The 12531-nt window shown below is 35.3% G+C and overlaps 1 protein-coding gene across 4 annotated transcripts in view; it reads left to right on the top strand.

Annotated features, from left to right (window-relative positions):
• The window catches only part of Pkc53E (Protein C kinase 53E), a 150421-nt gene that overhangs the window by 62428 nt on the left and 75462 nt on the right, over positions 1–12531 (top strand). For all 4 annotated transcript variants that reach the window (XM_089103125.1, XM_089103126.1, XM_089103124.1 and 1 more), the window contains exon 5: positions 9481–9681. In XM_089103125.1, the coding sequence (XP_088959251.1) occupies positions 9481–9681 (201 nt within the window). The remainder of the gene's footprint in view (positions 1–9480; positions 9682–12531) is intronic.

The following is a 12531-nucleotide window of genomic DNA, read 5'->3' on the forward strand; positions in this document are numbered from 1 at the left end:
ACCACTAAGCGTGATAGGCATACTTTGACTCATAGATGGAATGATAAAATTGTGTTAATGACTAATAGCTAGTGAAATAATCCAAATTTTCAAGAACCGGATTATTACGAGTGTCACAGATTCAGCTAGTTTTCTGACCCGAAAAGGATGCTAACCCGAAACATTTAAGTCTCGCATTTCCCAGAAATCTTCCCCAAAAACTACCCGTCCTGCATCTCTTATAATTTGAGTCTGAGTTTAATTTATTTCTGGGTCTGCTAAAATGTTGTCTTGCGAAATATTTGTTAAAAAGCCAATTGTGTGTTTGTTTTTCGCCTGATGAATTCTGAATTTTCTGACCTTTCCACGTATTAAGCACATACAAACACACTTGAATTAAATTTCTTTTTATAAAACGAAAGTTATTGTGGACTTTCAACAAAGTTTATTTCAGTAAACTTTGGAGTTCTACAGTTGGAATTTGTTGTGAATAAAAGTTTAAAACATGATCTGGAGTTTAAAAGTAAACTTTACAAGTTTGGGGGAAAGTTATAAACAGGGATATTATCGAGCATTCGGCGATCAGTTTCCGTACAGAAGTCTCTGAGCAGAAGTAATCTTCAGAAGATCATCTCAAAACTTTTTCAAGAATGCAAAGCGTGTTCGGGGAGATAAAAAAAGAACTGAAAAGACTGGTGATATACCATCGTTACAGCAGATACCATCAATCTTGCCATAAGGAAGGGAGCTGGAGTTTTTCTTTATCTTAAAAAATATTTCCGAAGGTTTTGTACATCTTCCATAGCTGAAAATATATGGGAATCATTAAACTTGTGTTACATTTATCTGTAAAGCAATACCGTTCGATTTCCACTTTAATTGAACTTCGTGAAGAATAGACATTCAGTCCTTGAATCACAGCTATAGTCTTTGGATTCTTATATACTTATTGCTGCATGTCTTCGATCACTATCGGTGAATTGACAAATACAAAAAAATAAACATAGGTGACCATTCATGAAAGACAATTTGAAATTGAAACTTAACGAACACATAAAGATTGTACTTAAAGCTCACAAATGAAGAAACAAAAAATAAAACTTGACGATATCGAAATGCATTTAATTAAAATTTTAAAGCCGTTAAACACGTCAATCATTTCCTCAAACATTTTTTATAGAACTTTTAATGAGAGAGATAAAATCATTCGGTTCACAGGCTTAAAATGACGAACTTAATAATGCATGAAAGAATTTTTGTACATGAGCTATGAGCTGTCGATACAAGCCTCATTTCGGGTCTTTTTTGTTAGACTTCTTAGTAGTCAGTTTGGTATTGTAAGGGTAAATTATCTTTCTTTAGAAGGAGGACATAGTGATGGTTATGGTGTTAGTTGGGAGTTGGGCTGTGGGGGCATCCCCTCGTATTTAAAAGTACTTATTTTGAAAAATTGTAATTGAGAAATACGTCTTTTATACTGGCATTTGAACCGTTGAAAAAAATACTTTCCCCCCTAGCTTAAAAAAACATTTTGTCCCCTCCCCTCTTTACGTTTTTGTGAACTGTTTCTGGTCTTATAGACTTTTGATTCCAAATAACTGAGAGGAAAAGAAATGGACTGGTGAGACTAGTTTCCCAAGTTCTTCTAAGATAAAGATGAGTTAGTCTGATATTATAGGTTTTATATCCCAATCCCGGAATTAGCAATCACTATATCATGGTGAAAGTCTGTTGGGAAAACCAATTTATGACAATTTCCAAAAATAGCCTAAAATACTTTGAAAAGGATATCAAATCGAAACGGAATTTGCACTATTGGGATCGCCATTGCCAAAAATCTTATGTTAAACACTTACATCCCCCCCCCCTCCACCTTTATCAAGAAAAAAAAAATCACTTTCGCATGGTTTGTACTGATCTGTCCTATTTTTGCTGTTTTTGTTTCTTAACCACTAGCAGGAAACTGGAACATCATAGAGGACTGTTTAAGGCTCTCATTTAAAAGGAAGTATATAATGACGCCAAACATTCCATGACGTCATATTAAAGTTGAAATCATGATATCTAAAAGCAATGTGACATGTTTGCCACGATCATTATGCTGAAAAAAGGTATGTAGTGAGAAAAAATCATGTGCTTTAGCTAATTCAGGAATTGATAATTCACTTCAGCGAAGTCACTCAAATCAGAATTTATGTCATATGATACCCCAGAGAAGTAACTTTTCAAAAGATACAAGCGTTATATAACATTATTCAAAAATAAATGCGTTACATTATCTCTATATGTAACCTTGTGATAACACTTGTTGCTATCACTACTACCTGTCCCAAATGACAAATTACTTCAATATTGCTCGTATTCAACTAAGTTGTGTCTCTATAGAACAAAATGGTTATCTCAAAATTTTGATTGGATGCATATGGGGGAAATAGGGCGTGGGGAGGGGAGGGAATTAGTTGTCCTCGGATCACTTTTGACTCTTAAAAAGGGAACTAGAACTTCCAATTGAATGAACCCACTCTGAAGTTTACACGACCAACCCTTCCATTAAACCTTATATGCCCCCAGGTTATAACTTACAACCCTTGTCCCCAAGCTCTGGGAAGTTTTGTCCATCCCAGAAACTTTGTTATATGATATTTGGACTATTTTGAACAAAATTGCTATCTCAGAATTTTGATCAGATACATTTGGGGAAAAGAGGGCGTGGGGGGACTAGTTGCCCTCCAGTCACTTTTGACCCTTTAAAAGGGCACTATAATTTCCTATTTCTAATCGAATGAGCCCTCTCCGAAGTTTTGTACGACCATCCCTTCCATAAAAAGCTTTTATGTTTACAACGGGAAGCTAACATAACTTATAACCCTTACACTGAGGGCTGCGGGGGCCCAAAGACATAATTACTGAAACCTTAAACTATATTGAGCAAATTGGCCATATCGAAATTTTTATTAGATGTGTTTGGGCAAATTATGGACATTGGGGGGGGGGGGGGTCTGGTCACCCTCCAATCTTTTTTTGCTCTAAAAAGGGTACTATAACTTTCAATTTCCTGTCGGGTGCTCTCCCACCGAAGTTTCTACGATTACTTCTTTACTTACTTTACTACTCGTTCTTTACTTATGCAGCGCTATTGCACTGCCTATGATTTAACCCATTAGATACTTCTTCCTGCCTTTTCCTTGAAGTTTGGGTATATATGCGCTTATGATTTGCACGTTCTACTTCAGCTACAAAACTACAAACTGATTATGAACAAGTATTATAGCTTAAGACCTTACTTGTGCAGTCGGGCGTATAATTGATCGCTCAAAATTACCAGTCAGAAACCAATGTATTTTTCTGGCATGCTAACGCAAGTTATAAAGTAGCTACTTTAAAGGTTCATCATCCTCCACCAAAAACGAAGCTTCTAAACTTTTGCTCAGCTTCAAAGGACGATATTTATTTTTTACTTTATGTTTTATTAATTAGTTTCTATTTTATTTAAATTTTTTCCCGTTTTTTTCCGCTTCTAGAATAAATTTAACGGGAATGAACATTCTTCTAAGAGCCTATTAGTTACACCTACATTTTAATACAAGCAAGTATATTTTGGAACAGCCTTGCTGCTTTCAGAAATTTTTATTTGTTTTGATTAGTGAATTTGTAGGTTTGAAAGGGTGAGGGATTAAAAATCAATATGTTCCTCCAATGTGGGAATTGGGAAAGGGAGAAGATTGGCCCCTTGAAAGAGAAATGTTTTAGAAAGTGGGTTGTCCTGCCAAAACCTTTCTTACGCAATTTCTTGAGAATTGAGCCCAAACTAAAAATGATAACATATTTTAAATTCCTGATATACGTACAATAGATTGTTTTACTATTTAGAAAAACGGAAAACTAAAAAAAAAAATATATAGTTTAGCGAAATATCTTAAACTCTTAACTCGCTACTCTCCTAAGCCTTGAGCGTTTAAAATTTTTCTTCTTTTATATATGACCAAAAGGAATAGGAAAACAAAAGGAGAGCCTTTTTTTTTTAACTTTTTAAACACCTTGATTTTTACATATAGCCTACCCGCGAGATATATCAATTCAATGATATTGTTTGATCGAGAAGACCAGGGGAAGTGAGAGACAGAATGAGAGAGAGAAAAAGATTTAACGATAACGGATGCAAATTTGATCTGTATTTTAGTTTATCTCTTCTTTAGATGAGCTATGTGTATTTAAACTGCGACATTCATTTTTATAGATTATGAGCAAGCGTTCGATTCTGTTGATAGAGGAGCTTTAGTAAAGGTTTTATCCTTGTATGGTATACCATACAAATACATTAAAGTGATTAGTGCTATGTACTAGAATAACACTGCTACGGTTAAGGTAGGAAATGAGGTTAGCAGCTGGTTTTGTATTAAATCAGGAGCTAAGCAGGGTTATGTTCTATCCCCCTTTGTATGGATTATTTTGATGGACTTTGTTTTAAGGAGCACAGGAAAGGCAATGGGAGACCACGGAATCAAATGGGGAGGAAGTTTTAGAGGTTTTGCGAGTTCAGGGTGCTAGAATTGGTTTGAAAATTAATGTTAGGAAGACTAAGTCACTAAGGCTAGGAATAAGTGAAGATGAAAAGGTGACGTTGGATAATGAAAAGATTGATCAGGTGGGCAGCTTCACTTACCTTGGTAGTATTATTAGTAAAGATGATGGGAGAAGTGAAGATGTTAAATATAGAATAGCCAAGGCTCAGGGTGTTTTTCCACAGTTAAAAGAAGTCTGGAAGAATAGGAAGATAAGTATGCAAACCAAGATTAGAATATTAGAAGCTACAGTGATGACAGTGGTCAAATATGGCTCTGAAGCATGGACGCTCCGAAAAGCGGATGAAGATTTGCTAGATGTTTTTCAGAGAAATTGCTTAAGGATTGCTCTGGGCACCCGGCTGACTGACCGTATTTCAAACAATAGGCTATACGAAAAATGTGGTTCAATTCCGCTCTCTAGGGCTATAGTGAAAGAAAGGTCGAGGTGGCTAGGGCACGTTGTGCGGATGAAGGATGACAGATTGCCGAAGATTGTTCTTTTCGGCTAACCGTCTAGGGCTAAACGGAAAGCAGGTCGTCCCAGTCTGGGATGGGAGGACGTCATAAAAAAAGATTTAAAGGAAATGGGAACTTCGTGGGCGGGTGTAAAAAGGGAGGCTTTAATAGATTGGGGTGGAGGAGGAGCGTGCGTAGCTGTGTTGGCCTCAGGCGGCTTGGTGCTGCGGTGAGTTGTTGGTAGTAGTAGTAGTAGCATTCAGTTTAACGTTTTATGTTATGACTTAAAGTTTGATTATGCTAATCCTGTAATCTATGTATCAATAACAAGGAAAAGAAAAAATCTTGGATCCCTATCATAGAGATTTTTCACAAGCCTTCCCAATCGAGAAACAGTAAAATTCCCAAAACATATACCCTTGCAAAACGGCAAAGGATTTCAGATTGCTTTTCTCTATCCAGTCCCTTAATCCTTTTACAGCGACTGGGACTTCAATTTTCTGCGGAGATCCTTTATTGCTAAATGGAGAAACTTGCCATTATTGCTACTCTCGATTGGTTTTTGGATTGTAATTACATATCATTTGGTGATATTTTGTTACTTACAACGTAAAAGATGAGTTTAACTCGTGTAATTATGTAGTATTTAAACACTCAACAAAGCTTTTTCGTACCAAACACTTATTATTTACCAAAATTGTAGTCGTATTACAGCGACTGGTACTTCAATTTTCTGCGGAGATCCTTTATCGCTAAATGTAAAAACTTGCCATTATTGCTACTCTCGATTGGTTTTTGGATTACAATTGCATGTCATTTGGTGTTTGTTACTTACAACGTAAAAGACAACTTCAACTCGTGTAACCCTGGGTTCCCACTGATGCGATTTCACGCAAAAACGGCCGTTTTAGCGTGATCCTTCAAATTTCCTCCGTTTTTGCTGCAAGCTTCTGCGTCACAACGGTTCAACGGCTGCGTTGAAATATTTCTACTGAGCCGTTGAAAATCGCATCCGTTATTTTGAATTGAAAGCATCGTAGAGCCATAAATTGCAAGTAACTGAGAAACTATAACATGTTATAGATAAGACTTATATTTTTCATTAGGCATAGCTAGTCAAAGCTATTATAGGTTAGCCCTTTGAATATTTGTCTTGGCTTCTAGAATTCGATTTAGCCTATTCTAATGCATATGCTTTTTAAATATATTATAGTATCTTCGCACTTCAACTGGTGTAGTGAACCGTTTTTGCGTGAACATTTTTCCAAATTTCCCACAACCACTATCCGTGTGCCGTTTTTTCGTTAAAAAAAATCGGACCGGTGGGAACCAAAGGTAATTATGTAATGCTTAGACATTGAACAAATCTTTTTCATACCAAGTAATTATTATTTACCAAAAACACGCACACGCACAAATGTCGCACAAACACACACAAATGTCGTAAATATGTTTTCAGTCATCACTAAAGCCTGATTTCTGTAAGGTTAAACAATTTTTCAAGTTTTCTAGTCCATGAGCATGCCAATGGACGAACACCAAACTTCGGTCAGTACCAACATTGCCTATTTTTACAAGGCAAAGACGTCAGAAAATCTGGTATCAGTTAAATTAACATTTTGGCTGTTTGCAATTAAATGACTAGCTATTCAGATTTAGGGTTATATATTTTCAAAATATCTAGTCACTCCACTTTTAAATGATTTATATGTTTTGGATTTTAGAATTCAAGAACTAAGTTTTTAAGGCCTCTAACATTGTGGTCCACAGTCAAGTATTTTTTTGTCTCTATTTTTTACTGTGCTTTAGATCCTTCTATTACTTTCATTCCTCGTTTTCTTTAGTAGGGCAATTCTTTAGTCGTATTTATATATTTGTACATTCCTTCCTCTGTTTTCGTTTTGGGACGAGGCAAGGAGGGATTTTTTCACCGATTATGATCGAAATATGTATATCTGGTATTTTAGACGAAATTAGCTCAAATTATTTCCTTGGGCTTGCCAATACGACTTACTTGGCTTATGTCAATCATATTTTATGTAAAAAACATAAGCTAGATTTTTGGTTATGGTTTGAAAACTTTCCCGTCTTCTTTCTAAGATCATCTTTCTATCAATGCTGATACGTGTGAGTTTCTAGTATTTAATGGTATCATGCCATGCTCCCATAATATGTCAGCGGTTTTCTCTATACCCTTTGTTCATAATCTTCGGTGGCTAGACATTACAGTTGCAAAGTCTGTTTTTAACCAGAGACAGTGCACTATCTATGATACCTAAAAGGAAATTATGCTCGGTTATTTTGAAATTTTTGCTAATCGTGGGAAGTATAAAACACTTACCCTGCTTAGATTTCTATTCTACTTTCTTTGATTATTCTATAAATGTGGGCCTCAGGCCGGATTAATGAATATGACATAAGCTCTTTGAAAGCTACGTATGAGTCTTAACTGGGGCCAATGGTATGGTTCTCGCTTGTAATTTAGCAACACCCTAGAGTGTGTGAGTTCAAGTGGGGTTTTGTAGTCTACGCTAGATGGGACTTTCGGAAGTTAAACAACCAAGCTTTCTTTCCGTCAATCTATATTTCTGCCTTCGATTTGGAAGCTCCGTTCTAGCAGGTAAGCAGGCAGGTACCAGCTTTAAATTAAAGTTAGACTAAAATCGAAAAGTGCTTAAGATGTTTGACAGTTACCTGGTCCCATTTCCAAAGAAATTGAAGCTATCCCTTTGCTTCTTTCTAATCAGCAGTAATAGAAAGTTGATCCGCCACGAGAAAGTTAACTTTTGAACAAAGACCAATATATTATCTTTTTCAACGCTGATGGTCTTTGATGAGCTGATCTAAGTATATAACATCAGTTTTTTCGTTTAAAATTTGTTCAAGTGGTGCACCATTTTATAAATTTCGTAGGGTTGACATTTTTAGGTTGACAAGGGGTTGACAGCTATAGTAGACATAAAAAAAAAAGTTGGGTTAAATTTTTAGACAAGGGGGAAACTAGGTAAGTAACAATTGGCTGTTATGACTGGGTGAGCTTTTTGTATATTAAATGCTTGGACAGGCTTTTGCATGTGCTATGTATTTATAAGTCGCAATACAATGTCATATAGGTGACGAAATTGAATGCACTCTGATTGAAAAGAGTGTAGCCTACACCTCTAAGAAACGCTCGGTAAAAAAAAAAATCGCTCCGTAAAAAGCGCCAAGTGTGTTTCGGGCCTATGGATGCAAAGCATTTTGGACACGGGTTCTTGAAAATTTAAATATATGGTTGAGCAGGGGGTCTGAAAGACACTAACACGAGTATTCAAAATGATAATCTACACAACCCGTATCCAATTCCGTGTTGGATGTGGGGTAGCTAGAAAACGGGGCTATGCTGTTTGTAGTATACATTTAATTGTATGTTTATTTAAGCCATTGGTGATTAAATGATGAGTAACTCATCAACGGATACGTCTCTTGTGTGTAGGCACGCACACAGGGAATTTTTTGGGGGTTGGACAATGATAAACAACTACTCTTTTTGTTAAGTTAAATAAAAAGTCCCTATAATTTTTTTTAATGACATTTCTGGAAGATAACGGGGTCCATTCCTTTGACATGCCCAAGCCAGTACAATCCATCATTGAAAAGTGCCTCTGCAATTTCATGGAAAAGTAGAGCTTCCAGTCGTCTTTCAATTAACCCAGGAGCCTTCTCCTCACTAGCAAACAAAGAATTACCACTAACTAAATTATAGAAGAAAAATCAATAAAATTCAAGCCATACACATATCCCAAAAAAGCCTTTTGTATATGATGAAGCTTCGACTTTCGGTGAATATCCTTTGCTGACAAAAAGAAAAAAGAATATTCCGTTTCTACTACTCTTGTTCAAATTCTTTTCGTTTTTCAAGTAAGGGTGATATGTCAGTTTCCGACAAGCATTATTTAGAGTATATCGCTAGTAACAAAAGCATGAATACTGATAAAACCAAAAAAAAAAAAATTAATATTGATAAATTCAGAAAGTGCTTACCGCCTTCATCTTAGAAATATCAGTGAAGACGAAAATTTTTTGAAAATTCTAGTTTTACCGTGCTCCTTAATATAGTGATTTGTATTCGTTTGAAATTAAGTATATATATTTGTAAATAGATAATTAGCTTCTTTAAAAATTAAAATGTACTCCTTTGAATCTTGTGGTGGTTCCATTTCAATGTTTGTTGTACGCCTGAATAGATAGTAAAAAAAAAGAAAAAAAAAAAAAAAGACAAGAAAAGGATCGATCGAAGAAAGTGTTTTACTTTTCTATGGTCTCGTTCGGGCATGAAACAATGAAGCTCTCAAAATGTATCAATAATCGAAAACGTGATAGGACTTCAGATTGCTTTTTCCTTAAAGATCTGTCTTAATGAAGTCTATTGAAACTCAGCTTTCTGTAGTTGTTTTGTTACTAAAAGCAAAAGTTTTACAATATTTTCCTCTTTATTCAGGTCCTTGGAAAAGGGAGCTTTGGGAAAGTTCTCTTAGCAGAAAGAAAAGGAACGGATGAACTATATGCAATTAAAATACTTAAAAAGGATATAATAATTCAAGATGATGATATTGAATGCACTCTCATTGAAAAGAGTGTTCTTGCACTGCCCTTGAAACCTCCTTTCCTAGTTCAACTGCATTCCTGTTTCCAGACTATGGTAAATCCTTTTCTAACTTATCTAGAAATTGTTGGTAATGTATTTTTTTTACCTTTATTAAACTTACATTTTTTGTGAGACGCGGGAGGGGCAGATGTCGCTGTGCCAGACCACCAAAAAAGTAGGGCCTCATATGCCACTAGTCCGCTATTTACCTAGGCTTTCTCTTTAGAGTTGTGTCTGTTGAACTTTTGTTTTTAAAGAATCACCGACTGGTTTTCCGGGATAACATCCGTCGGAAGACTATTCGAAATGTAGGTGCAGCGTTTTAAAAAGCTGTTCTTATAGTAATCAGTGCGGACTGTCTCCTCAGGTAGGTAATCCGACCGTACCCTGTTTCAAAGTGTTTGCCGTATTAGCTTGGGGAATGGTGACATAGGTAGAGAGATAACTCATTGAGGGAAGGTACCGGATGTACTTGTAGAAAAAGCCATTGATGCTATAAGTATATACAAAGGTTCCATTTCTACGACTTTACGTTCCTTCCGGTTTTTCTGTTAGGTAAACAGGTCATTACACTCGGTCATTACACTCTTTGCCGATAGGAACGGGTACAACTTGATTGTTTATTGGGATTTTAATAAAAGTAATATTTTTCTTTAAACTTAATATTATTAATATAATTTAATTAAATTATAATAGTTTTTATTTTAAATGATTTTATTGGAGAAAAAAAAAAAATTATTGGTGCATTTAAATTATTGGAGATTAATGATGGAACCGACAGCAGCAGCAGCAATGATATACGAGGACATAATATAGCTGTGGAAATAACTGCTTGCTTTAGACTGTGTCTTGAATGGGACATTATGTTTGCGAGATATTTGATATCATTAAGCAAATTTAAGCAGGAGGAGCAGCTGTGTTTTGCTGGAAAAGTAAATATTCTCCATATAAATAAACTTCGGTCAGCATTAGACGTCCTATCGAAACATGTTGATGAGAAAAAAATGCATCAGGGAATATTATTATTATTGTAATTATGTTCAATAAAACTGTTTCTAAATCAATGGTATTTTTCTTTCTATAGTAGACTAGCGTATATTTTCTAGAGTAGAAAAAAGAAATTCTGTTTAGTCTGAAGTTGGTTGTGAGAGAGTTATGACTCTAAAAAATGGATAGATTCGAGAAAGATCGAATCATGAGGACTCTAGTTCTTATTGGAAAAGCGTTTGATTCTAGACGATGATTTTCTAGAGTTGTCAATTCAAATTAAAATATTTTCTCGGGGAATGCTTGTTGATATAATGAAAACTTAATCTCTATCATTAGACTATTGTATGAAGCTTCTACATCGTGGTCCAAATCCATTTACACAATTTATTGATACATTGATCACGTCACATCAAAATGATATTGTGAATATGCTTTTAAACATTAGTTTTTATAAATTTAGTACTTTTTTTAATAAGAAAGATGGTACCCAAGTATGATTTACTCCTCTCTCTCTCTATCTCAGACAATTTTTTTTTTGTTGATAGCTAAGTTTCATTGTGGCATTGAGACCGTCAACACATGACAAAATGTTTCATAAAAGTCAATTATGTATTTACACACAGGGCAGCTGGTTATCATGTGAGAATTGCACAATGATTGAGGAGTATGATGAAAAGTGTAGATTCTGCAACCCGTGTAAATTGCATAGAGGATATGCGGTACAAATTAAAGGTTGTAATTCCTGTCTTGAAGAGGGGTTTGACTCTCATCCTAGAGTCCACCAATGTTCCAATAGTCATTATGATAAATGTAAGCAGTGGGAGAGTACATATACCGGTATGATTGGAAAGAACCCTAACCAGGATTTTAGTTAAGTGATACGAGATTGGTATCGTCGTGGTTTTAGATTGTTCTGAGAGGAGGAACCGGGTCAACGATTCAACTGTTGGAACTACAAGAGAATATAGTTTCTATGTCAATGTTGTGAAGACACAGGGTGTTATGATTATAATCCCACTGATTTTTATTTGGCTGTGACTGAATGTGATTCGACACTTGAGGACACTGTTTGTGAAATTGCTTCAAATAGGCAAATTGAAACATGTGAATTCTATAGAATGAATGCGACTATTATCATTGACTATACAAAGATATATGACAAGAGTGAAGTCACATTATACTGTAGGATATGTGACCCTGACATTGCACTACATCAGGATCAGAACACTGCTAATTCAGATAATCTACCCGCACTAGTTGTTGTTGAAAAATACATAGTAGCTGATTAAATATAAAGAGTAGAAAAGTCTTTTTATAATGTATATAATTTTTTTTTTTTATTAATAAAAAAATAAGAATTCATATTTAAAGCTATATCTTATCATGGATAAATAAAAATAGTTAAAATAACATTTTGTATTCGAATAAAAACGACCGACGTTAAATTGAGGTAATTAAACTTCTGTTTCTAAACCCTGCTGTTAAGCGTAGCCACGAATTTCGAATAGGAAATATAGTAGTGCATGAAAACCACATGTCTTAATTGCTGAATACTGTATTCTTCGTAGATTTTGAATAATACTATTACCACTGCTTTCAATGAATTTGCTGATGTCTGGTGAGTAGAATTTATAAGATAGACCAAAAGGATAGAAAAATTCAATATTCTTCGCTGTTTGAAAGATGCATAGCCAATGACCGGTCTTCACAGTCGACGGCCTTATATTAAAACGGATGAGGGTCTTGTTAACACTGGAAATTTTTTCAATGAAGTCCTAGAGTATGCAGAAGGACTTGTATTGGGACTTGTCAAGGTCCATAATAAATATATTGATTTGGCCAATCACTGACATTGATCAGCATCTGTTCATCGAGAGGTCAATGAGGGGGGTTTTGCTTTTCACGGGAGACCGT

This window comes from Artemia sp. Qi Xiang Cuo, chromosome 17 (genome assembly GCF_049724085.1).
Source record: "Artemia sp. Qi Xiang Cuo chromosome 17, ASM4972408v1, whole genome shotgun sequence".
Lineage (NCBI taxonomy): Eukaryota > Metazoa > Arthropoda > Branchiopoda > Anostraca > Artemiidae > Artemia > Artemia sp. Qi Xiang Cuo.